Source organism: Coenobita brevimanus, chromosome 50, assembly GCF_032717465.1.
Source record: "Coenobita brevimanus isolate Jiangsu-jjx chromosome 50, ASM3271746v2, whole genome shotgun sequence".
NCBI classification, from domain to species: domain Eukaryota; kingdom Metazoa; phylum Arthropoda; class Malacostraca; order Decapoda; family Coenobitidae; genus Coenobita; species Coenobita brevimanus.
The window spans coordinates 54,117,366-54,144,826 of NC_137003.1; the positions used below are offsets into that span (position 1 = coordinate 54,117,366).

The 27,461-nt window shown below is 45.2% G+C and overlaps 1 protein-coding gene across 1 annotated transcript in view; it reads left to right on the forward strand.

The window, feature by feature from the left end:
* The window catches only part of LOC145399798 (uncharacterized), a 662,740-nt gene that overhangs the window by 609,110 nt on the left and 26,169 nt on the right, over window positions 1–27,461 (forward strand). The window contains exons 13-14 of the mRNA XM_080272347.1: window positions 14,721–14,811; window positions 22,001–22,143. Of these exons, the coding sequence (XP_080128473.1) occupies window positions 14,721–14,811; window positions 22,001–22,143 (234 nt within the window). The remainder of the gene's footprint in view (window positions 1–14,720; window positions 14,812–22,000; window positions 22,144–27,461) is intronic.

A 27,461-nucleotide genomic window follows, 5' to 3' on the forward strand; every position in this document is an offset into this window, starting at 1 on the left:
TAAATTAAATTTCATGTCAGTCCTATCCATCCCAGAATAATTATACAGATAGACAGATAGATAAAAGAGCTAGATGGATAGATTGAGTGATTGATAGAGTATATAATAGTTTTTTTGAAATTCTGCTGACCGGACCAGGTCGCCTAAAAACAAAAAAAAAGACAAAAATTTTAACTGAAAAAAAATGACAACAGAGGAATAAAACAAGTACTCTAAGGACCACAGAACAGTAATAAAGATTTCAAAACAAAGGAGTAAAGGAAAAGAAAAGTAATAAAGACAAATAAGGAAGTATAAAAAGGTAAAAAAGAAAAATTGACCAAGGAGAAGGTTCAGCCCCAGGGAGTAAAAAGAAAAGTAAGGACACGTTATGTACAAGCACAATAAAGAAAATCATAAGAAGACGAATAAGGAAAATAATGGCCAAGGAGAAGGACCATCCCCAGGAATCGCTGTCACAGTGGTACGACGCATTGGAGAAACTCGTGGAAGAGAAGGACGTCGAGGGGCGCAAGTTGGGACGGACTGAGGACGATTTTGCGCATAATTTTTCTGGTCCCGAGTCGCAGAACCCACCTGGGGATAGCCAAAGCAGCCCCTCTTGGCCCCCCACGACTAGCCACAGCCACCAGCATACTAGCCAGAGAAGTATTAGCACCAGGAACGCCGATTCGGAGGATTCAGACGGAGGTGGTGTCATGAGTAACCCAAGATTCGTTCGATCCTTCAACAAGAGGCTTCGAACCCGTGAACGCCGGGGACTGAGATACACCACCCTATGCGGTCCTGTGGAGCTGAAGCCGTCGGTGGTAAAGGAAGGGGAGGAGGAAGGGGAGGGCGGGGAAGATGAGGCGGAGGAAGGGTATAAGGCAGGTAGTGAGGAAGATGTGCGACAGGTCAAGGGGAAGGGCAAGGTAGGTCACAGGAGATCGAAGTCGCAAGTTATGCTGCCCAAGGAAGGATTGAGCTACACTGACCTCTCCTCCCCTGGGTCAGACGAGGTGTTTACCCCCACTGGCAGCTCACCGTCCTTCTCGCCCCTCCAGCAAGCAACCTCGTTCCTGCATCTACAGTTGTTTGGAAACCGTGGGTCATCATCCAGTTCAGCCAGTTCGAGCAACACTCAAAAATCAGACTCTGGTAACAGGAAAAAGTCCCCCCCATTGAAAGGATCCACCTTTGACAATGAAGGAATAGGGGTCGAGGAACTGAAGGATTCTTCAGGTGGCTTCTCTTTCCTGTCACGATTTGGGAAGAGCGTGTCACACAAGAGGAAACACGCCCGGGCCTACCCCAAGCACATGCCCGTGGGTCTGCTGGTGGAATCAAAATCTGGGGAGCAGCGAGATTCGTCACCCAGGGAGAGTTTGGAGAGCATCATGGAAACGACACAGGAGAAGGGACCGGATGATGTCACTCCCAGACAGGAGTATCATGGGGAGTTACCTGGGTTGCCTGTCAGTGGATGGATGAGCAGGAGGGACATTGGTGCCACAGAAAACTCACCCACTGAGAACTTTGAGAGGATGCTGGAGGTGTCACAGGAGAAGTTAATGGATGATGTCCATACAAGAGAGGCCTTTCAAGATGACTTAGTTGTTAGGGCAAAGATGGGGAACAACAATACTACAGAAAGCTCACTCCCAGGATTTCCAGGACTTGAGCATGGTGTGTTGGAACACGGAACTTTTGAATACGGAACTCTGGAATATGGAGCTGTAGAAGACACACCTCTGGACCACGGAGCTTTGGAATACGAAACTCTAAGATGCAGAGCTCTGGAACACGGATCTCTAGACGAGAAGGACGAGTTTTCAGATTACCAGGAACTGAAAGTAAAAGGGAACGATTCTGCTAACACGGCATTAAGTCCTCAGTTACCAGACGGGAATAAAGACGGCACCGAGACTCACTTGCCAAAGAGTTCACATGAATCAATAGACGACAGGAGAAGTGAAGATTCCTCGCACTCTCTCTCCCCAGATTCCTCAAAAGCCTCACCTCCCCCGCAGCCGCCCAGAAAACCATCTATTGTTAGCGCCATTGACCGGGGCTTGACGACTGAGTGCGAGTTTAGCCGCGCACAAAGAAACCACCACACTCCCCCGTCACCGCCAACCACGATCGAACCGGCGAGCCAAAAAAGCAGTGAGCAGAGGAGGGTCGACTTGGAGGTAAAGGAGCAAAGTTTCTTGGCCTCCAACCCTGATGAGTCCTCCCCGACGTTCTTCCTTAACAAGTTCCAGAGTACCGGCAAGAACTCAAACGCAAGGGAGGAGGTGGAGCTGCTTCGAGACTCCACGGATGCTTCACCAAAAACTTCGAACGTCCCAAAACCATGCTACAGGGGACCATGGAGTAGTGAGGAGGAGATGCGTGAGCTGGTTAATTTCCCGTCAATCCTGCTGCCTCTCAGCCCTCCTCAGACTCCATCCCATGAATCACTGAGCTTGAATGAAAATCCCAAGATGGAATGCAGCCAAGGAGATCGCAAAAAGGAAGGGGGGAATGGACACAAGAAGAGTAAATTCTTTCCTGGATTTGTTTTCCTGGGAGAGAGAAGTGAGGTGGATAAAGGAGGAGGAATAGGAGGAGGGAAGGAGAAGGAGAGATGGAGGAAGGAGAAGGTAGGAGGAGCGGAGAGGAAGGTGACAGACGCCAAAATGTCCCTGGGTCACGGTAAGATCAAGAGGACAGCTGCCATGAAGAAAGGGGGAGGTGGTGGATTACGAGTGGTAGGGGAGGAGTTGCACCAGCTTTTAGAGAGCACCAACCATGCCTCCCTCACCACCACCACCACCTCCTCCTTCCTTCACCACGATCCTCCAGCATCACCAGGATATAAACCAGATGTCACCAGCAACGATAAGTCTGTCAACACGGGGGCTATACCGAAAACCAGCCGTATAAACAGGGCCCTAAATTTCGTGGGCCTGGAGGAAATGAAGCCAAAGTTGCCGACGGAGAGTAAGGCGTCTGCAAATGACATGACGACCAGCGAATTTGGGCAAAATGGAGCGACTGAATGTGCCGCTCCTCCATCTCTCCCTCGGCCAAAACGGTCCATGGAAAGGTCAACATCGGTGCCTTTCTGGACCAAATTCCACGGCCAGGAGACCCCTTCCTCTGTCACTCACCGTCCTTTGACCACCAACCTCGGCGCCGTCAAACATTCCGACGGCTCCAGGAAGTCCACAAAGGAGGAGGAAATTGGAATCAAGGCCTTACCGGAGGCCCAGAGTCCAAAGGGAGTCCAGAAATTGAGTCAAAGTCCAAAGGTGGTTCAAAAGTCAAGTCCAGTTCAAAAGGCAGTCCAAAAATCGAGTGCAGGTACAAAGGAAGTCCGGAAATCGAGTTCAGATCCTAAGGAAATCCAGAAGTTAAGTCCAGGTTCAAAAGAAGTCCAGAAATCAAGTCCAGTTCAAAGGGCAGTCCAGAAATCGAGTTCCTATCCAAACGATGTCCAAAAATCGGGTCCAAGTCACAAGCGCGCCAGATCGCAGGACTTGACCAAGACCATGCTGGAGGAAGGACTGTCGTTGGCCCCCCCTGAACGCTCTGCCTCTGACGACAACCTGACCCGACCAGATCAGGGCCTCTTGGACGTGTCCATGCTGGCTGTGGACTTCCCTGGACTTGCCAACTTCCCGGGATCCGCGGACTGTAGCCTGGCGGACCCTCCTGGACTCTCACAGCGACACATTAGTTGTAGCAACGTCCTGGAAATCGGGAGGAACCAGAAGGAAGACCTCACAATCCCGACCACCATCCGAAACGGGAAATCCAAGAGCGTGTCGTCCTTGTGCGTGGCGAAGAAGAACTCTGGGAAGGGCTTGTCGTCCCACGGTGGCCAGAACGACGAAGCCTCTCCAATAGACACGCCCAGACTCCTTCAGAACGCCTCCCCCAGCAGCGAATCGAGGTCCCCCAAAGCGTCCCATCTACTGCCCTACACGTCTCCCTTCGACCTCCTGACGCAGCCTCGAGACAGACCTTACCTGCAGCGGCTGATTGGAGTGTTTACAATGCTGGGTTCGGTAGGTGTGATGAAAATAAGCAAGATGTTGATGAATTTGTGTTGGTGTTTTTTCTGAGGGTGACTGTGCCATTTTGTGTTTTATTCGCTTTTATTGTATTTAGTTATTTCTGTTTATTTTTTATTTATTTGTTTATGTATTGAGCGCCTGATTAAAGTGCTTATGCTGGGTTCGGTAAATTAAGTGAGGGGAAGGTAGCGTGTTTGTATTATTTTTCTGAGGATGACAGTGCTGTTTTGTAACTTTTTTTCCTTGATTGTAGGAGCAGCTGGGTTATTTATTCATTATTATTTTGTGTTCATTTTTTTTTTGCTTATTTATTTATTCATTATTTTATTTTTTTTATATGTGTCCGGCTCTGGGCAAACGCGTCTCATCTACTTATTTACGATTCTGGATTCGGTAAGTCTGATTTATATACTTATTTACTTACCTCTCAACTACGGCAAGTGTTCCAGACGAGCTTGTGTGTTTGAGCGAGGGTGTGTGCTTTTATCTGAACCTTTAGAGCGGTGCTGTTTAACATTTCAGACTCAGTTAAGGCAGTGAAAGGAAGAGTAAGTAGCTTTTGTGTTTTTTTCAGGAAGTTAATTCTGTCAGGAGTTAAAATGTCGATTGATTGTTCCCTTATGTACAACAGTTGATTAAAGCCAGAGTGACAGAGAGGTACAGTAGAGACAGAGACAGAGGATGAGGTAGGCGGAGAAGTAGAGAAGGAAGAGATAGGGAGAGAGAGGGAGAAAGAGGAGAAGGTATGCAGAGAGGTAAAAGAAGAAGGAGGGTAGAGAAAGGGAAGGAAGAGGTTGATGGAGTAGTAGATAAAGAGGACAAGGTAGGAAGACAGATGGAGAAAGAGGGAGGGAGGGAGGCAGAGAGAGAGAGATCGAAAAAAAGCAAGAGGTGAAAAAAGAGGAAAACTTAGGAAGAGAGGTGGAGAAAAGGAGGAAGTAGTAGAGAGGTAGAGAAAAAGGCAGCGGTAGGAAGAGAGATAAAGAAAGAAAAAAAAAACAGGAAGAGAGGTGGAAAAGGAGGTAGAAAGAGGTGGAGACAGAGGAAGAGGTAGCCTGAGAGATTGAGAAAAGGAAAGAGGTAGGGAGAGAGAGGGACAACGAGGAAGAAAATTTGAAGTTAAAATACGTAAATTTGCTATGATGATGATGATGATGATGATGATGAGGAGGAGGAGGAGGAGGAGGATGTGTTAATACTGACAATCTGCCACCAGTTATTAAACATCGTGTAGTTTATTTATTTATTTATTTATTTATTTATTCTTTAATGCATAAGAGTCAAAAGATTTCCAACCAAAACCAAAAAATTGAATTATAGTTTTAACCCTTTGACAATTAGAATGTCTCTTAGCTTAACAAAATCGTCTGGAATTAGGAGGATTTAACTCTCTCTCTCTCTCTCTCTCTCTCTCTCTCTCATTTAATCTTTCTCCATTTTCCTTACCCTTCCTTCTTTATCTCTCCTTTTCTCTCCATTGTTTTCTCTCTCCTTCATTTTCTTATTTTTTCGGAACATGGAGGAAAGAGAAAGAAAGTTGGAGGGAACTCTCTTTAATTTCTCCTCCTCCTCTTGTTTATCTTCCCTCCGTGCCTCTCAGTTTTCTCTCTTTCTCTTTAATCATTCTCTTTTTCTCTCTCGTAATTACGTCATTCTTCTTGCTGTATATCTTGTTTACTGCCTCATCCCCTCTCTCTCTCTCTCTCTCTCTCTCTCTCTGCCATACCTGTGCTCGTCCCCTTTCCAGATTTTTTTAGTTTTTTTCTTATTTTCATTCCTTCTTATCATTCCTTCTCTTCATTTCTCTTCTCCATTCGTGTATAATCTATTCTCGTCGTTCATCTCTTCCCTCTCCTTTCATTTCCTCTCTTCTATTTTTCCTCCATTCGTTTCCATTCCATTCTATTTCCTTATTTCTTCTCTTATTTTTCTCTTATATATTCTCACTTGCTCTTTTCTGCATTTATCTCTCTCTTTATCTTCATTTTATTCTCGTCTCTTCTCGTCTCGTCTCTTCCTATTTTTCCTCTTTCTGTCTCTCTATTTCTCTTCTTCTTTTCTCCCCTCGTTCACCTTTACGCGTCTCTCTCCCCTCTCTCTTCCACATATTTCCTCCCCTCCCCTTCCCAATTTAACCTCCCCTTCTCTCTTTCCCCTTTATCTCTTAATTCCTCCTCTCTCTCTCTCTCTCTCTCTCTCTCTCTCTCTCTCTCTCTCTCTCTCTCATCAGTCACCCGGCTTGCACAAATCTAGCTTATCTGCCTTCCCCTCCCTTTCCTCTCCTCCCCCTTCCCTCTCTCCCATCTTTCCCCTCTCCTCCCCGTCTCCTCCCTCTCTCCTCCCCCTTACCCCTCCCTGTCCTCTCCTCCTCTCCCTCCCCCTACCCTTTCTACGAACCCTTCCCCTCGACCTTCCCTCACCCCTTGCCACCCCTCCCCCTCCCTCATCCTTTCATCCACCCTCTTCTCCCCCGTCCCCTCCCCATTGCTAGCACTGTTATACCGTTATCCCCCTCCTCTCCCCCCTCCCATTTCCCCTCTTTTTCTCCCATATATTCCCCTTCTTCCGCCCCCCTCCTCTCCCCTACCTTTTTTTTTTTTCACTTTCCTTTCTGCATCTCTTCTCCCTCCTTTATTTGCCCCCCTTTGCCCTTCTTGCCTTCCCCGTCCCCCTCCCTCCTCCTCCTCTCCTTCTCCCTCTTGCTCATTCTCTTCCTCCCCTCTCTCTTCCTCCCCCTTCTCTGACGACACACCCATCACCCCAATCCCCTCATTATCGCTCCTCGCCTCTGTAATCCCCCCTCTCCCTCCCCACCGTTCCCCTTCTCCCTCCCCACCTTTTCCTTTCCCCCTCCCCACCTTTCCTCCTCCATTCTTCCCTTCATTTTTTTCCTCCAGGTACCTTCTCCCCTTTCCTCCTTCTTTTCCCCCCACCCTTTTCTCCCCACCCTTTTCTCCCTTCCCTTTCTCTCCCTCCCTCTCCCACTCCTGTCTCTCTTCATTTTCCCTTTCCTTTCCTTCCCTTTGACCCTCAATGTATTCTTCCTCCCCCTTTCCCCTTACCTCCTTCCCTCTCGTCCTTAGTTACCTTTGCTTCTCTCCCTTTCTACATTCTTCCTTCTCTTCCCCCTCTCCCCATTCTTCCTCCTTCTCCTCCTCCTCTCCATTCCTCCTCCTCCTCCTCCTCTCTTCCTCTTCCACCTACTCCTTCATTCCCCTCTCCCTTCCGTTACCAGTCTCCTTCTCTTCCCTCCTCCCTTCCCCCTCACTCCATCCATTCTTCCTTTCCTTCTCCATCAGCCATTCCCCTCTCTTCCTCCGTCTCTTTACGCCATTCTTCCCCCCACTTCCTTCCTTTTCCCTGTCTCCCTTCCATTCTCTCTCTCTCTCTCTCTCTCTCTCTCTCTCTCTCTCTCTCTCTCTCTCCATTCCTCCCCTTCCCTCCTTTCCCCCTTTCCCTCCCCCTTCTCCCTGAAATCCCCCCTGCTAATCCCCCTTTACTCCCTCCCAACATAACTCCGGATTAAGCTCTGACTTGGGTATGGGTTGCACTGTGGATATCTTTGTGTGTGTGTGTGTGTGTGTGTGTGTGTGTGTGTGTGTGTGTGTGTGTGTGTGTGTGTGTGTGTGTGTGTGTGTGGATGTGTAGGGGGCAGAGCATTGTGAGAGACTATTGTGTACGTGAAAGGGGTGGTTTACATATGTGTGCGTGTAGCTGTAAATGTATGTGTGTGTGAATAATAGTCTTATCAGTGGGATGGATGGTTAGGATGACGGTGGTGGTGGTGATAGTGATGGTGGTAATGGTGGTGATAATGGTGGTGGTGATAGTGATGGTGGTGGTGGTGATGATGGTGATAGTGATGCTGGTGATGGTGATGATGATGGTGGTTATAAAGACATTAAGGATAGTTCAGACAGTGATGATGATGATAATGGTAACTGTAATTGTGATTGTAATAATAATAATAATAATAATAATAATAATAATAACGAATTAAAGTGTGTGCCAATATATTTAGGCATACTCCCCTCCCCCATGAAGCCAAAATAAAATCATATATAAACATTCAGATTAAAAATACACAACTGCGCCAATATACACCAAGATTATTAAACCGAGAGGAAAATTTGTATTGCTCACTATCTCAGCGCTAATGGAGTGAAAAGCCTTAAATATGAACCGAAAATTAATACTAGGCGAGTATTATCTTGCATTGTGTATCGTGTGTGTGATGTTAGGCAGAGGGAGAGGTATTGTTTTATTCAGTGTGGTGTATGAGGTGGTATTCCTGGTATGCTCTGACTTAAAATAGCTGTATGCGGTGTTAAAGCCTGTGTGTGTGTGTGTGTGTGTGTGTGTGTGTGTGTGTGTGTGTGTGTGTGTGTGTGTGTGTGTGTGTGTGAGATATAGTAGTGTACTCGTATATATCTCTCACATAGATACATACATACACATGCTCGCACGGTCATACATACAGCCATACGTATAGATGTTTTGTTATAGGCTTACACACACACACACACACACACACACACACACACACACACACACACACACACACACACACACACACACACACACACACACACACACACACACACACATTAATTATCCACAGTGCTTTAGACAATGGTGTTTTTGTTGCTACGGTCAGGGTGATAATGACTTCCTTGTTTGTTGTTGTTTACCTGTTGTTTACTTGTTTCCTTTACCTTGTTTACCTGTTTACTTATTTACTTTGTTTACTTATTTACCTGTAATTTGTTGGGTTGTTTGTTTATTTTCATGTTGTTTACGTGTTATACTTATTTTGTTTACCTGTTGTGTTCATTGTGTGTGTGTGTGTGTGTGTGTGTGTGTGTGTGTGTGTGTGTGTGTACGTACAATTTTTCCCGGCGTGTGTGTATGTATGTGTATCATGTATTTATATATGTATGTTTGTGTTTATGTATGTATGTATGTGTTTTCCCCTGTGTGTGTACCTCAACTGTGACCTTCGCCTCTGTAACCCAGATGTGGCTGTTTGTCCTCCACACACCTGTCCTACACCTGCCCTACTCTCTCTCTCTCTCTCTCTCTCTCTCTCTCTTTCAGTGTGTGTGTGTGTGTGTGTGTGTGTGTGTGTGTGTGTGTGTGTGTGTGTGTGTGTCCTTTCTCCGTTCCTCTTCTCTCTCCATTTCTCTCATCCTTCCTCTCCTCTCTCCTTTTCTGTATCTCTCTTTCTAACTCTTCTCTTTCCTTTCCTCCCGTCTCTTAAATCCCTTTCATTCCCCTTCTTTCTTTTCTTGCCGTTCCTTCCTGTCTCACTCTTTCCTCTCCCCCATTCTCTCCTCTCTCCCTTCCTGTCCTCTCTCCCTTCCTCCCTTCTCTCCCTTTCACTTTCTTCCTTCCTCATCTCCATCCTATTCTCTTCAGTTTCCTTTTCGTCATTCTCAGCTTTCCTTTCACTTTCTCTTCCTCTCCTCTCCATTCTGCTTCCTTCCTCTCATCTCTCTCTTCTTTCCTCTCCTCCCTCCCTTCTTCCTTCCTCTCCCCCCTCCCTTCTTCCTTCTTCTCTCACCCTCCACCTCTTTTCTCCTCCTCCACCACACCTGCCACCACCACCACACCTGCTTTCTCTCAGCCCCGAGGGACTGTGCTTGTATTTTTTTCCCGTCGAGATGAAGATTTTGGAGAGAGAGAGAGAGAGAGAGAGAGAGAGAGAGAGAGAGAGAGAGAGAGAGTGAGAGAGTTGCATTCCTCCATCATCAGTGCACCTGTCATTTCCGCACAAACCTGTCTCACACGATTATTATTTTTCACACCTTCCTTTCCCACCCCCATACACAGGTGTCTCCATCATGTTTCCTCCTCATACCTGTCCCACACCTGTCTCCCACACACTTGTTCTACACCTGTCCACCCACCTGTCCTACACCTGTCTCTCCAACACACCCCAGTCTTTCCGTCACACAGCTGTCTCCCCCCATACACGCCAGTCCTCTCCCACATACCTGTCCCATACCCCTGTCTTCCCCCTCACCTGTCCCATACCCATGTCTCCCACACACCTTTCCCACACCTGCCTTTCCCCCGCCCCGATCTTCCCACACCTGTCCCACACACCTGCCCACCATACCTGTCAGCTGCATGATGGATGCCTCCTCAGGCACGACGGGTGTGGAGGCCTGCACACTTGGTTCACATTCTCTCTCTCTCTCTCTCTCTGCCTTGCTCCACCCTGTCTTTTCTTTCCTGCCTCACCTTTCCTGCCTTTCCTTTCCTGCTTCCTGCTGCCTAAGTCCTGCCTTGCCCTTTTGCTCTTTCCACATTTCCGCCTCACCATACTACTATCACTTTCACCCTGCGCCTTTCCTTGCCTTACCCTGCCTCACCCTAGCTTCACCCGTACATAACTCAGCCTCACCCCCTTCCTTACCTGCCTCACCCCTGCCTCACCCCTGCCAAACCCTGCCTCTCGTTAAAGGTCAGACGAACAAGTTAAAGATGAAACACCCACCCTAAATATTCTGTGTGTGTGCGCGCGCGTGTGCGTGTGCGTGTGCGTGTGCGTGTGTAGTGCTTACCTGTGTTATTTATATGTCTGTGCTAATGTGCGTTTGCATTTGTGTATACAGAACATGTGGGTGATTCATGGTTTATGTGTGTGTGTGTGTGTGTGTGTCATATGATGTGTAGATCTGAAGCTGCATAATGTATGTATGGACGCCCAGCATCAAGCCAGTCGGTAATAGATGCTCCAACGTAACACACTTCCTTTCGTTTTTATGTATGAACAATATGTACAGGGTATGTATGTATGTATGTGTGTGTGTGTATGTTTGTAGGAAGGTAGGTAGGTAGGAGAATATGTATGTGTATATGTATGTACTGTATATATGTATGTATGTATGTACTGAATGTATGCATCTATGTATTTTCCGAAAACTAGGTATATATACTGTATATGTGGCTGAATATGAATATACCCTGTGTGCAAGGGTGTGTGTCTTAGTAGCCGCGTGTATGTGTATGTATTATGTAGGTGTAAGCATACAGTACATTTATTCATATACGAGTATACATAGAATTAAATTTACATCTTTCTAACCTAGTTTATACCAGGCATCTCTTAAGCCTTTCAAAAATAAAAGTAAATATAAAAAATATAGTAATACCCAGGAAGTGCGTCATTTCATATTTCAGCTTTTGTTGTTGTTGTTGTTGTTGTTGTTGTTGTTAAGCTTTCCATTTAAAGGGCGAAGCTTGTTTTCGTAAGTACCGGGTATTATTATTTTTCTTTGCACTTTTTTTTCCTTTAGATGTTGTTGATATTATACAGGAAGGTACCCAAGGGTAACCCAAGCATTGTGCCAAATATGAATGGTCTTAACCTATTTATGAAGGTCATATACTCATTTTTGGTGCAGATAATTGCATATTTAAAATTAAAATATCTCAGAAACTAATTGAGATACAGCTGTTTGGTTGAAAATCCTATGATAAAAGTTTGCTGAGAATTTTAACTGAACACTTTTGCCATATAGCCTAGTGAAAAGTACCTAATTCAAATCTACTCAGTGCTTTCTTTGTCGCACGTTGTAGAGAAAACCACAAAAGCTATAAAGCCCAAAGTTTACAGAAATATAGCTGTGGTGCCTCCTCTTATCTGAAAGGAATATGGTTGCAGTTAAGCATACAGTTAACCAGTTATTGAGACAAATGTAAAATGTACCCATGCGTTCTCCCACACCTTTGTCTTCAGATCTTGATATTACACAGGAAGCTATCTTAAATTAATCAAAGTCTGTCTATCTATCTGTCTATCTATCTATCTATTAATCAAAGTACATGTTCCAAATATGAATGACCTTGAACTACTTGCAAAGGTCACAGACTTGTTTATGATGCCAAAATTTCATGCCGTATAATGCAATAAATAGTTTTGGCGAAGCTTCCTTATTGTGGCTACACAGTAAGTTAATAGGTAACTAGTTGTTATAAATTATTATTATTATTATTATTATTATTATTATTATTGTTTTGTTTCCTGCAAGTGAGCGGCAAAAATTAGTCCTAACTCCTTTAGTGATGTCTTTATTCTTGTTAATGCCAGACGATTTTATTCAGCATTCACAGTGAAAGAGTTAAATGATGATCCCTTAGAGAGAGAGAGAGAGAGAGAGAGAGAGAGAGAGAGAGTATTTATGGTTCTTATTTATGCTTTGCTGAGGTACAATGAGAAGACTGCAGTAAATATAGAGGGAGGGGAGAAGAAGGGAAGGGCAGGGAAGGGAGGGGAAAAGAAGGGAGGGAAAGGGAAGGGAAGGGAAGGGAATGAGAGGAAAGGGAAGGGAAGGAAAGGGAAACGAAGAGGAAGAGAAGTAAATGAAGAGTTGGGGTGGAAGGGGTTGACCTGAAAGGAAAAGGGAGAGGATGAGAAGGGAAGGAAAGAGGAAGTGGGACTAATGAAAGGAAGAAAAGGGCTGTGAATAGGCTGTTTGTGTGTGTGTGTGTGTGTGTGTGTGTGTGTGTGTGTGTGTGTAACAGACAAACAGAGAAGACAGAGAGAGACATTAAACCGCGACAGGCAAGAAAGAAAGAAAAAGGAAGAGAGAGAAAGGGGAGGGGGGAGGGGTTGACCGGAACACCATTTCAGGATAAAACCATTCTCGTGTCGATCTTTCTTTCCTATGACCCGCGAAGCCCCGACCAAACCCAAGCCATTCTCGCCCCTACGCTCCCCGGCCGTAAGGGTCAAGACGGTCCCATATTTAAGGGTGAATGCGCGGCGGAAAGTAGTGCCTCTAGGGGTTAAATGGTTCCTTGAAAGGCGGGAGGGTTCGGTGTAAGTGGCCCAAGTGATAGAGAAAATGGAATTAAGGATTTTTCATTTTGGACCTTCTCCCCCTCCCCCCGCATCGCCTGTCTCCCTCCATTTTATGCCGATTAATTATGTTTTTTTCCAGATTTGGGTTCCATGTAATCTTTATATATATTTCTCTCTCTCTCTCTCTCTCTCTCTCTCTCTCTCTCTCTCTCTCTCTCTCTCTCTCAGGTTTAATATAATCTTTGTGGTAATTTTAGAGTCGAAAAATGTGGCAGCCGAAACATCCAAACACGAATCGTCAACAAAGGGCAGGAAAGGCCCAAAAATAAATACGTATCAGATCAATATGTCTGGGAAAAATAATTCGGAATAACTCAATTTACTCAAAATAACTCCATTAACTCAAAATGGCTCAAACAAACTCAAAATAGCCCCAAATAAACAGTCATGAGATAAACAGGGCGGGTGAAAATAACTCGGATAAAAATACCAGTCAATATGCAGTCCATTCCAGATCGTTAAAAAAAAGGCGGGAAAATAAGCAACGAGAGAGAGAGAGAGAGAGAGAGAGAGAGAGAGAGAGAGAGAGAGAAAGAGAATAAACGAGTGAAATTTACAGTGCATTGGCGATGATAAAAAAAAATAATAATAAGTGATGAGTTAGAGCGATAAAATATTCATCATCATCATTCAGACTCTTTTTCACCTTAAGATATGATACTGAGAGAGAGAGAGAGAGAGAGAGAGAGAGAGAGAGGCGCGAACTCCATTTCCCGTTCTGGCCAGTTATATATAAACTTGAGGGCCGCACAAAAATACAGAAGGCTCAGTTTTCCCTTCCTAGGAAATGAGTCTACCAGCTTTACGGGGGGGGGGGAACTTCAGCCCGTCAGTCCTTTTTCTTTTTCTTTTTTTTTACTCTTGTCTTTATTTATTTATTTATTTACTTTTTTTTTCTTCTTACTAACGCTGGGGTACTGGAGCCAAGTGGTTAGCTCCTAGTGGGTTTAGGCGCTCCGTAAGAGTTTGCATTCGCGATTGGGGATTTATTTCTCACACAGTGCGACTCAGGGATGAAACACTGGTCACCCTCGCCTTGTATGTTGGGACTGAGTAGCCTAGTCCCGGATCCCTGCTGCAATTATATATATATATATATATATATATATATATATATATATATATATATATATATATATATATATATATATATATAAATAGATAATGGGTGGATAGATCAATAAGGTGATAAGAAAACTGGCATCTTACTGGGTTAATGGGGTTTGCCTAACACCTTCACTGTGCAGAGTTAGTTCTAGGAGCAATAGTGTGTTCGTAGTAGTAGTAATAGTAGTAGTAGTAGTATAAAAAGCTGTATTATTAGAAAGGAGTTGATAATGTTTTGTGAGTTAGGTTCCCTCGCATGTCCAGGGGGAGGGGGGCAGGGAGATGATTTTCGTGTTATTGCATCGGGTTTATGTGAGTTTTTATGCGTCTCTGGTTTATGAATGTGAAGACTGTCCTGAATATGGCATGTTATTGTTCTGAAACTTTATTGCCACTACCGTCAGCAGGAATTGTCTTGTTTATGCTTTTATTATTAACAGCAGTGCGAGTTGTAGTGTCTGTCTGGCAGGTAATGTCAGTTTCTCCTCCTGCCACAGGTCTGATCGTCATTGTTTACACCTTCACAGACACTCTCTCTCTCTCTCTCTCTCTCTCTCTCTCTCTCTCTCTCTCTCTCTCTCTCATATCATACCGTCATCAGTCTATTTATATCCATTTACCCCTATCAGTTATATAACCTACCTAATTTTACCCCTCAAAAAAATAACTAACACTCCCCTCTCTTTTTGACACAGGACCCCAAAATGGACTGCCTGGTTCAACAACTGGATCTCTACAGTAAACAAGGCATCCCACGCCAGCTGTCCTGCCACGCGCACGACGAAGGTAAACATTGGCCAAAAGTGTCGTACTGCTCTGTGATATATTGTTGAGTTTTTTTCGTGCGTTGCTGTGTGTGTGTGTGTGTATGTGTGTATGAGAGAGAGAGAGAGAGAGAGAGAGAGAGAGGATTGATAATAAATTAGGTAGTGTTAGGCGGAGCGAAGAATTTTATCGACAAGTAAATAGGAGTTCACGTCAACACCCCTGCCAGCCGCACGATACAGGCAAACACACCTGCCCAATACCTTGTACCAGAATTTTTGTCACATATCGAGTAACCTGTAAAATTTAACGGAATTATAAGAGATTTTGCGGGGTTCAAATGGGTTTGCATGTAGGAATTTATGTTGGATGGATTTGCATACGAAGCGGAGGAATTCAGACCGTACGCCCCTGCCAGCTGTAGGATTATGATAAACATTGACCCAAACTGTCGTACCGTAGACTTGAGCCGTATTCTCGTTGGTGTAGGAGCCTCCGTAGCACCTCTTCCATAGTGATTTATTTTTCGTGCCACACCGTAATGTCTTCCTTATCATGATGTAAATTTGACTTGTATTCTTGCTGCCTCCAGACTTTTTTTTTTTTTTTTTTCACAGACTATTTCATGACAGACATTGGTGTTGAGGGGGGAAATGGGGGTTACTTCTACCCTCTATTGTTGGAAAAGATTTAAGGCGCTAAAAAATCGCACGGTGATAGCAAGAATAAAGTTAGAAAGACGTCCTCAGGCAGAACGGGTTGATATATATCGCCCGCCATTACTAAAGCGGAACTATAATGCTTTTGCCAGCTGCTTTGTGTGTGTGTGTGTGTGTGTGTGTGTGTGTGTGTGTGTTCTTGGAAAAAGGAGCTTTTTTTTTTTTTCTATTCGTTGCTATGGATATGTTTAGGTAGTTTATTCAGACTGATAAGTGACGATTTTGTGTAGCTAGAACATAAACCCAATAGGGAAACAAAAACAGTCTCGATTAAACCTGTGATTTGAGATTCTTTTTTGCCTTCTACCAGTTAGGTTAAATTAGATTAGTTTGGGTTAGATTAAGGTAAGGTTGGGTTAGCTTAGGTTAGGTTGGGTTAGGTTAGGTTAGGTTAAGATGAGGTTAGTTGAGGTTAGGTTAGTTAATGGTAGGTCAGGAGTAGGTTGGTTTTGGTTAGGTTAGTTTAGGGTAGTTTAGGTCAGGTTAGTTAAGGTTAGGATAGGTCAGGGTAGGAGTAGGTGAGGTAAGGTTAGGTTAGGTGACATCCGGGACAAGGTCTATTCTGTCCCTCTTTGAAGATTATGAAAAATTTTGGTAATGTTCCTGCCCTTCCCTTCCCGTCCCTTCCCTTCCCTTCCCTTCCCTTCCCTTCCCTTCCCTTCCCTTATATACCCCTCCATTATCGTCCCTTCCCTTCCCCTCCATTCCATTCTCTTATCGTTTGGTCTTTCTCTTCCCCTTCCTTTCCTTTTCCTTCCCTTCCCTTCCTCTGTTTATCATTTCATTTCCTTCCCTTCATCATTCTTTGTTCACTTTCTTGCTCCCCTTCCTCTCCTCTCCCATCTCGCTGTACTTCCCTCTTGCCCTCCTCTTCATCATCTCCTTCTTCATTCCTTTTCTTTTCCCTTTCCTCTCCCTCCCCCTCTTCCTTCTGCTCTACATCTTACCCTCTTATCCACCTCCTTCCTTCATCCTTTCCCCCACCTTTCTCTTTCCTCCTCCTCCTACCCCTGTCCTGCTCCTCCCCAAGCATTTCACTTCCTCCCCCCAGCCTTCCCTCCATCCCTCCACCCCCTCCCTTCATCCCTCCACCCCCTCCCTTCATCGCTCACTCTTAATTTTTCCTACATAGTCTGGAGATGATAGCCAGCGGGAGAGGGAGGGGAAGGGAGATGAGAAGGTGAGAGAGGAGAGGAATTCAGAGGAGGGGAGGAGTGTAGGATGAAAGGGTGATTAAGTGGACTGGAAGGGAGGAAAGGGAGAGTGGGAAGTAAAGGGAGGGAAGACAGGGAGAAGTGGGGAGAGGAGGAAACATGGGGAAATGTGAGAAGGGGGGAAGTAGGACAGAGGACAAGGAGAGGCATGTAGGGAAAGACAAGAGAAATGGGGAGAGTAGAGAGAGGAGGGAAGGTAGACGAGATGGAGGAGTTGAGGTAGAGTGGAGGAAGGAATAAAGGTAGAGAGGAGCGATGAGTGGAGGTAAGGAAGATATGGAGGTGGGGGGGAGATAGGAGAGGAGAGGAGGTGAGATGAAAGGCAGGGAGATAATGATGTGAGCAGATAGGCACACCACAGAGCAGACACCGCACCTGTCCCCCACGGCCTCACTTAACACAATCGCAGCACAACACAACACAAGATCACAACCTAACACAATCCCGACACAACACAATCTAACTCAGTCCCACCCAACGCTACCTAACCCTACCCTGCACAACACAACCCAATCCAACCCAACCCAACACACGACAACACACAGCACAACACAACCAAACTAAACCAAGCCAAGCCAAGCCAATACACCCCACACTTTATCCAGATTACATATATCCAAAGTGTGCTACCATCTAGACCGCCGCAGGCATCGGTTATATAAAAGACCGAGAACTGCGCACATCTGGTGGAAGCCCCGAGGAATGAGAGAGAGAGAGAGAGAGAGAGAGAGAGAGAGAGAGAGAGAGAGAGAGGAGAGATTAATGGGAAGGTCGAAGGCGTGAGGCATTAAGAGAGAAGTATTGGAGAGGTTATGTAGGTTCCAGAGGCTTTTATTTACCCCAATTGTAGGAGAGAGAGAGAGATAGAGAGAAAGAACACAGGAGATTAACGAAAGTCCTCCATGAAAAAGAAAAGAAAAAATGGAGCGGAGGAGATTAAGAAAAATGCGTGAAAAAAAAAAAGGAAAGAAAACAGAGAATAACGAGAAGGAAAAAAGGAAGAATGACGACTATGGAGAGGGAGTAGACAGGGAGAGAAAAATTGTAGAGATAGAGGAGGGAGGTAGGAAAAATGGAGGAGAGAGAGAGAATCGGAGGAAAGAAAGGAGAATCACCCGAGAAATAAACAAATAACCAATGCTGTCTGCTCCCGAAACTGATAAAAGGAAGATAGCAAATGAGAGAGAGAGAGAGAGAGAGAGAGAGAGAGAGAGAGAGAGAGAGAGAGAGAGAGAGAGTCCGTAAGAACAGGGACTGGAAAGATTAAATACTAACCTACCTACCTACCTACCTACCAACCAACTTACCTACCTGTCTGCCTTCCAACTAACCTTCCCGTCTACCTACTTACCAACCAACCTTCCTACCCACCTACCCACCTGCCTACCTACCCACCTACCTACCTACCTACCTACCTACCTGTTTACTTACTGCATTTGAAAGGAGTCCACGGAAAGGTACACATGTTATTCTGTACCTGAACGTAGACTGAACAATGGCCACGATATTTTTCTCTTTTCTTTTCTTTTTTATTGGTTATGTAATCATGGTGAATTTTTTATATATATTTTGTCAGACGTCGTTGATAGATAAACTTAGTCTCTCTCTCTCTCTCTCTCTCTCTCTCTCTCTCTCTCTCTCTCTCTCTCTCTCTCTCATTTATCCTTTCGGGGAGGAGGCTAGTTGTTTGTTTATATTTAGGTGTTTCTCCACTTTTCCTCCAGTTGTCTCTCTCCCCTCCATTTTTCTTACCTCCCTCCTCCATCTCTACGATTTTTCTCTCTCCTTTGTCGCCATTCTTGACTTTTTCCAACTCGTTTTATGTCTTATCTTTCCTTTTCTTTATGTTGTATCGTCGTTATTGCTCTCTCTCTCTCTCTCTCTCTCTCTCTCTCTCTCTCTCTCTCTCTCTCTCTCTCTCTCTTCCATCCATTCTTTCGTTCCTTCCTTCCTTCCTTCCTTCCTCATTCCTTTACCTTCATTCCTCCCTCCTCTTCCTCCCATCCCTCTTTTATTTTCCCTCCCTTTAACCAGTCTTATACGCTTCACGCCTTTCTTCCTCCCTCCTTCCCTGCCTCAACCCCTCTCTCTCTCTCCCCCTCCCTTTCCCTCTCCCTCCCCCTCCCTCACTGTCTTGGGAGGGCCTCAACTAAGAACCTTCCACCTCTTATTTTTTTCGTCCCTCAAAACTTGCGTGAGACAACTTCCAAACGCCATATTTCCCGGTTAAAGTTTTCCTGGGGGAGTGAGGGAAAAGGGGAGAGAAAAGGGGAGAGGAGGAGAGAATGGGGAGGGAAGGGAGAGTAAGGAAAGGGGAAAGGGAGGGAGTGGAAGGGGTTAGTTAGAGAGGAGAGAAGAGGGAAAGGGAAGGGGTAGGACTGGAAGGGCAAGAGAGAGGGAAAAGGAGATAAGAATGGGCAAGGGAAGGGGGAAAGGGAGGATATGAAACGGAAACGGGAGAGGGGAGGTGGGAGGGGGAAGGGAAGAGGAGGAATGGGGAGAGAAAGGGGAAGAGGAGGGGAGATGAGAGGAGGAAAGTAAGGGAAGAAGAAGGAAAGGAGGGGGAATGCGAAGGGGTGTGGAAATGGGAGATGGGGAGGAAAGAGGATTTTTTTTTCCCTTCTGAAGTTTTTGAGAGAGAGAGAGAGAGAGAGAGAGAGAGAGAGAGAGAGAGAGAGAGAGCAATGGTATGTACAGAGACAGATCGATAAGTAGATAGATCAAAAGATAGACAGATAGATATACAGTAGAGATAGACGGACATTCGGGCAGGCAGCACCCGTCTGACTACACACTCTCGTTCTTTGTCTGTCAGATCCTCAGTCTTTTATGTACGCAACTGGCCAGGTCTGTAATCGTCTTCCTCTGTTTCTTCCTAACTACGGCCTCCAGTCTTCCATGCGAGTGTGCCCTGGCATCTGGGAATGAACGCATCTTGACTGTGGTTTTCTTCTTTTATTTTTTTTAATTTTTATTTTTTGAAGAGATGAATATTTTCTTGGTTGCCAGCCATGGATTCGATTTTTTCCATCTCCGTAGAATGGGCAAGGCACGAGTTTTTATTTATTTATTTATTTTTACATTTTCCTCGGTAATGATGATGATGATGGTAAAGAGGAAGGAGAGGTTACAATCGGAACTGTGGTGTTGTATCGAAATTCTCTTAAATCTTCTTATGGTATTATTTGCGTCTGCTGTGTGACTCTGGGTTTCTTAGAGGCTTCGACTGTTCTCTGGGGCTTGAACATTTTGATAATCTAGTTTTGCAGTACAGGGATTGACAGAGACAAGGCTACTACTACCCCTGTAAGACACCAGAGACTACCACCTGATGACTTTATTCAGCCGAGGGAGACCACTGGCGAACAAAATGATAATAAAACTATGTCGGTTAAAAGGAAGATGGAAAAATAAAAAAAAACAAGAAAGTAGATAACAGATTAGCGAAAATGGGCAACAACTTTATAAACTCAAAATTCCAGCCTTCGAAACACCCCGCATAAAATTTCCGCTGGCCTGCCTGACTTACTGCTTCATTGATTCACCTCAGAGTTTTGACAGTGATTAATCGCCCACTTCCGTACCCGCCGTTATGAATGCGTCACAGGCTTGACTCTTTTATTCTGCTGTAACCCTCTGATGGTCGGGACAGCTCTAGTATTCAGTGCCAATTCAGACGATTTTATTCAGCTAAGATTTTTCTGTCCCCCTTCCTCTGTCCTTATATTTCTTCATCTCCCTTTCTCTTCCTCATCTTCTCTCATCTCCTCCTTAATCCCTCCCCCCGTCATTATCTCTGCCTCTCATTTGTCTTCATTTCCCCTCCCCTGTCTTTGCCTCCCTCCCTCATCCTGTCTTATTTTCCTCCTCAAAGTCTCTTCCTCTCTCTCTCTCTCTCTCTCTCTCTCTCTCTCTCTTGCCGCCTCCCAGTCCAACGCCTCATATATTACCGAACCAGAAGGCAGTTACCGTAAACTTCCGGAATCCATTTCAAGGTCGCGATATCGATTCCCGGATGTTGCAGGCAGGATCCGAATTTCCTTTTGCACTCTGGTTCGATTGGAAATGGCTTTGGAGCGTCACACCTGTTCTTTACCGATTTATTCTTCACGTTACTTATTAATATCTTCCAGGTTTGGACACCTACTAAAACCTCGTCTTTAGTGATTCTCTCTCTCTCTCTCTCTCTCTCTCTCTCTCTCTCTCTCTCTCTCTCTCTCTCTCTCTCGGCGAAGAAAGAGAATTTTAAGGTGTAATATGCGGAATAAATCGCTAAGGAAGAGGTACTTGAAGCCTCCTGAGCCTCTTAATTTAGGGCCCATAATCCCTTTAATTCCAAAAGCCCTTTAATTTCATGATCCCTTTAATCCGGTGACTTTTTTTCCAGGATTCCGGGGGCATAGGGGGTGAGTGAGTGAGAGTGTGGCCCATTTCTTTTGGCACATTTTTTTTTTTCCCAGTCGTTCTTTTTTCCTTGTTCTCTGAAGCCTACCTCACCTCATTCGTGGGTGGGAAGTGAGGTGTGGATGATGCTGATGATGATGATGAGGAGGAGGAGGAGGAGGAGATGGAGGGAGAGGGAGGGATGATGATGATGATGGTGGTGGTGGTGGTGGTGGTGATGATGATGATGATGATGACGATGACAGTGACACGATGATGACGATGACGTTGATGATGATGATGATGAGGAGGAGGAGGAGGAGGACTAGGGGGAGGGGAGGGAAGGGATGGGTATAATAATGATGATGATGATGATGATGGTAAATTTGGCCTGACGAGTTTCCCTTTTTTTTCTTTTACAACCAGACGATTTCATTCATCCCTGGAGAGATTTTTCGAACTGGAGGGGTTAGTTTTATCCTTCATTAATCCTTTCATAAACCGGGAGTCATTTTAATTAATATACTTTGACGTAAAAAAAGAAAAGAAATAAAAATACTCGTGCTGGTGGGGCTAAGACGAAATAGAGAGAGAGAGAGAGAGAGAGAGAGAGAGAGAGAGAGAGAGAGAGAGAGAGAGAGAGGCTGAGGTAAAGAAATAGTTAACCATATTTTTTTAAACACTGCTTTATTATTAACTCTGCTTAATCCTGGCGCTGGTAAAAATCACGTTAAAGATTGGGCTAACTCTACATTTAATGGCTGCTTTTGTTGACTCTACTTTTATTCCAGCGCCAACAGAAGCCACATTAAAGATTAGGCTAACTTTACTTTTTTCACTCTACCCTTATTAACTCTACTTGTGTTAACTCTCTTTCTCTCGTGGCTTCAACAGAGGTGGTGGTGGAGGACGGGTGGCGGCAGCTGGTGTCGGGGGGTACTCAGCTGGACGAGAGGCAGCAGCAGCAGCAGAGCGCCATCTGGGAGCTGGTCGAGACGGAGGCCACCTACATACACATGCTGAAGGTTATTACCGATGTGAGTACGGCGGGGTAGACTTTATTTATTTATTTATTTTTAGCTTTTTTTTTTATAATGTGATGGTGGTGGTTTGTTGTTGCTGGTAGGATACGTGGATAATGTTAATAGTGGTAGTTGTGGTGGTGGTGTGTGCATATCGTGGTAGTGGTGGTGGGTTTAGTCATGTTTGTGTTGGGTGTTGATATATACCATCGGCAGCAAGAATTCTGTCACGGTTTTTCGAAGTCCACAGGGAGGGAAGCAGGAAAAGTGGCGGGATTTTTGTTGCCGATATTTTCATTGTTGTGTGAGGTAGCTTCGAGTCTGTATGTGTGTGTGTGTGTGTGTGTGTGTGTGTGTGTGTGTGTGTGTGTGTGTGTGTTTCGGCCCCTTAATCCCGATGTTTTGTGCCAGTTTTGTGTTATTCTCACTTTTATCGGGTCACGCTGTTCATTGGACGGTGTTTGTAGGGGACGGGGTCTGGCCTTGTGTTAGATGTGTTTGGTGTTTGTGGGTCTAGCATACTGCCAGCCAACACCTCTATGCTGTCTTCTAGCCTGACAGTTCCCTAACCCCGTTCAGCTCAGTTGGTGGCCAGGTGTAGTCAGATTGGGTGGTTGAATTAATACATGGAGATTCATTCCTACCTCATAACTCTCTTCGAATTTCATACAAACTCCCACTTGGTCATGTTGTAGGAATGGCCCAGTTCCGTCAGATGAAGGCAGATTGGCAACACATTGACTTAGTGACCATATCATCGCTGGCTTTGGATACGTCATGGCACATATTTCCTGGCGATATTCTCTGCATATTTCTCATCAGTAATGGCTTTTGTGGTACTTGTGTCTTTCCGATGTTGACATAGTTTGCCCCTGGGAGTTATAAGAGGATAATGAGATGTAAGATAGGAAATTAATTACAAAGGAAGAAGGGGAAATACATTACTGTGGTGACTTTGGTACACGAGGGAGGGGTACAGTATTTCTGGGGCAAGTGTATATTTCATTTCTCAGTCATTTCTCTGTGTTACCTCTCTCCTCACTGCTTCTATTTCTCGCTCTGCTTCCCTCCCCTCTCCACCACCCTCTCCCTTTCCCCGTTTTTATCTCCTACTCACCATCTCCCCTCCCTTTTCTCCCAACCCTTCACACACTATCCCCTCCCCCCAACTCTCTCTCTCTCTCTCTCTCTCTCTCTCCTCTCCTCTTGTCTTCTCTCTTCTCTACCCTCTAACCCAGGTCACGTCACTTCACCTCAGTGTTAAAATTATCCAGTCAATTTTTCGTACCAGGCTTTTGTTACCTCCCTCCCCCATTTCCACTCACCTGTATATTGTGTTCACCCTACCTTGATCTAACTACTTGGCCTTTCTAACCTTATCTAATTTTACCCAGTCTTTACCTTGTCTAGCTTTATTTTATATTATCAAACTTAAATCTAGCCAAACCTAACATGTATACATTATTCTGGTTAACCTAATTAACCTAAATGATACTCTGCCATAGCTTACTCTGACGTAACCGAACCTTACCATACTCATCCTATGTCAGCTTAACCTTACCTGCCTTAAACTAATCTAACCTAACTGCTTCAGCCTTACCTAACATCAAAACTCCTTCGTAATTAAACTTCCCCTTATCTTCCTTATTACTCTCCTCTTGTCTTAAGCAACACACAACTCAGTCCTGTATCGTCTTTCAATATCGTCGGTGTCTCCGTTGCTCGTGATACATTTCGGAAAGATAACATTACGTCTCTTACCAAACAAGCCTTTATCAAAGACGTATCCCAACCTTGTGGTAAAGAATATATAGCTATTCACTAATAAGTATGGCAATTTCATATATAGAGGTATAAACTATGTCTCGTACACTAATGGTGAGGATAATAATAATAATAATAAACTCTTAGGAATCGATCCGCCAAGTTTCTTCAGATTCCTTGTGCAGATCTAATTGAAATTTCCAGTAGACACAGTCAGCTTATCGAGACAGATTTTTCCATATCTGGTCGTAGCTCGTAAAGTACAGACAATATGGCAATTTTACATATATGAGCATCAACTACAACACATACTTCATCTGTCTGTGATATGAAACCAATTCACCCGGTAGTTTCCGAGATGTAAGCCCGGACGGAAAGGCGGACAGACGGACGGACAGGGGCGATTCCTATATCCCCACCATATGAAATAATGGTGGGAATAATTTGCTTCTCAGAGATTGGGTGTGCTGAGCCGACTCCTTGCTTTCTCTAACCCTTCGTATTTTCAGACTTTGTACAGGGTCATTATTCCCCATCAGTGTAGTACAGCTGTTATGTGTGTGGGGTGGGGGGGAGGCCCTCACCTCGAACGGCACTTCTAAATAGATTGGAATCAGAGGCTTTTGAACTCAGTAGCCACATTCCCCATACTGGCTCCCTTCATTCTCTCTCTCTTTGCAGGAGTGTTGCATATTTCTCTGTCAACACTCGCAGATTACCTTTCTATGTCAACATGCGCAGTTTCAAGTTTCTCTGCTTTTCTGAACTCTGCCTGCATCCTTACCGCATTACGACGGGTGCGCAGTGCCCGTCTAAGTACATACTCTCTATGTTGCCGTCCGTCTTTCAAACGCAAGAAGAGTAAATTGATACTCCCAGTCTTTATGTGCACAGTTGGTCAGCGCTGCAAGTATCTTTATCAATCTTCCCTTAGCTCTTCCTATGACTCTAATCTCCCAAATGCAGTGTTCCCAGGCATCCAAAATATATACTGCATGGTTTTTACACCTCGTTCGTTAGATACTTGTTCCATATGAAGAAAAATTAACCTGACACGACCGATAAGGAAAAATAACAACCCAACCCTTAAGTAAAAATTAACCTGACCCAACCCGTATCCTGTGTTCTGGCTAAGCTCGACGGGATGTTAATTAACCTGTGCTCACCTGCCTGTGCCTGTGCTTGGGTCATCTGCCGCGCATTATGCAAATTACCTGCCCTCATTTGCATACGGGGCATTACGCGTGAGTCATCCTTTGTGTGTGTGTGTGTGTGTGTGTGTGTGGTGTGTGTGTGTGTGTGTGTGTGTGTGTGTGTGTGTGTGTGTGGTGTGTGTGTGTGTGTGTGTGTGTGTGTGTGTGTGTGTGTGTGTGTGTGTGAGTTGCAGGTATAGCCGAGTGTATGAATGCAGGTGTGGATGAGAGAGACTAATAAACCACAGGTGTATTAGTATTTCGATTTGTTTACGCTTGCCCTCAACAGACCTTTACACCGTCTCCAAACCGCTTCAATAACTAATAAGATCTTCAAGAACAGTAATTAATTGGGACGTAGGGTGGTGAACTAATGAAGCGAGACCTGATCTTGACTGGATTGGGGTTGAATCGTCTTCCAAGATCTCATTAGGTTCTGGTGCGGTGTGTGTGTGTGTGTGTGTGTGTGTGTGTGTGTGTGTGTGTGTGTGTGTGTGTGTGTGTGTGTGTGTGTGTGTGTGTGTAATAATATATCAGTATTTTTGTCCACATTTGTACGAATATGGACACAAATGCTGATTCCCTTCTCAATGCAAAATTGGAGTTGGAGAGAACGCCTTCACGTGGTGTTACCGATATATGTAGGTGGTGGAGCTGCCCAGTTTGGTGTTACCGATATATGTAGGTGGTGGAGCTGCCCAGTTATACAGCCTTCCCTCAACTCTCTCCCTGACCCCTCTAACCACCACCATCACTACAACTACTACTACTAACTGCTACTACTACTACTACATCAACGGCGTTCCCGGGCATTTTAAAAGACTGGATGGTTGCGTGATTATTCCTTTAGTCTTCATTAACACTGGCTTTTTTTTTTTTTTCGTTTTTTTTGAGAGTTGGAAAATGCCAAAATTCCCACTGAGCAATTCTGGGCATTTTTCAAGACTGGGATATTGTGTGATTAGCTTCATTTGCGCCATAATTGCTCGGGTATTTTTTTTTCTTTTTTCGTTTTGGTTTTTCTTTTCATTTCGAAGTTTGAGAAGAGCACAAATACTCACTGAAACTCATCAGGCATAGGACGTCTCTCTCTCTCTCTCTCTCTCTCAGCTCAGTCTGCTGATGTGGGTGAGCGCCGTATTTTTGGCTGCTTCGTGAAACTGCAAATCAGCCATGCGATCAGTGGAGAGAAAGAGAGAGAGAGAGAGAGAGAGAGAGAGAGAGAGAGAGAGAATTACACTGAAGAGGTCAAAAGTTACGGTAATTTTTTCTTTTTTCTTTTTTTTTCTTTTTGAGTCACATGGAGAGACAGGCTGACGAATGAGGATATAAAGGAGCGTTGTGGTGTGGATGTGGATGTGACAGGAAGCATTAGGAGGAACACACTGAGGTGGTTTGGCCATGTCGAGAGGATGGAGGGTGAGAGACTGACGAGAAGAGTGTATGTGAGTGAGGTGGATGGGGGGAGTGGGAGGCCGAGGATGAGATAGAGAGATGGAGTGGAGAGGTATATGAGAGAGGGGGGTGTAAGTTGGGAGCAGGGCAGTGAAATGGCGGGGGACAGGGCGACGTGGAGGCGATTTGTTTGTGGCCACCCCAAACGGGATTAAGGCGTCTGGCAATAGATAGATAGATAGATAGTTCCAACAGTTGTGTGATAAAGCTCATATAAGCCATGAATACTCGATGCAATTTTTTTTTCTCGCGGTGGTTCGAAATTGCGGACGAAACCGGACGAAAGAAATAAAAATCCAAAATTGAGGGAGAGGAGTCAAAAAATGTCGGAAGTGAAGGTAGGCTGGAATGGGGGGGGGAGGGGGACTAGACTAACTTTTTGACACTCTTGCCTGAGCTGGTGAACGTTGATGAGAGAGAGAGAGAGAGAGAGAGAGAGAGAGAGAGAGAGAGAGAGAGAGAGAGAGAGAGACTTCATTACACAGTTGCAGTGCGAAGGGAAAGGAGGAGGAAGAGGGAGAGGGAAGAGGAAGAGGGGAGAGAAGAGGAAGAGGGGAGGGAGGAGGAAGAGTGGGAGGGAGGAGGAAGAGGGGGAGGGAGGAGGAAGAAGGGGGAGGGAGGAGGAAGAGTGGGAGGGTGGAGGAAGAGGGGAGGGAGGAAGAAGAGGGGGAGGGAGGAAGAAGAGGGGAGAGAAGAGGAAGAGGGGAAGGGAAGAGGAAGAGGGAGAGGGAGGAGGAAGAAGGGGAAGGAGGAGGAAGAGGGGGAGGGAGGAGGAAGAGGGGGAGGGAGGAGGAAGAGGGGGAGGGAAGAAGAAGAGGGGGAAGGAAGAAGAAGAGGGGGAGGGAGGAGGAGGAAGAAGGGGAGGGAGGAGGAAGAGGAGGAGGGAGGGACAAATAGAAAGACAATCTTGTTTAGGTAGAA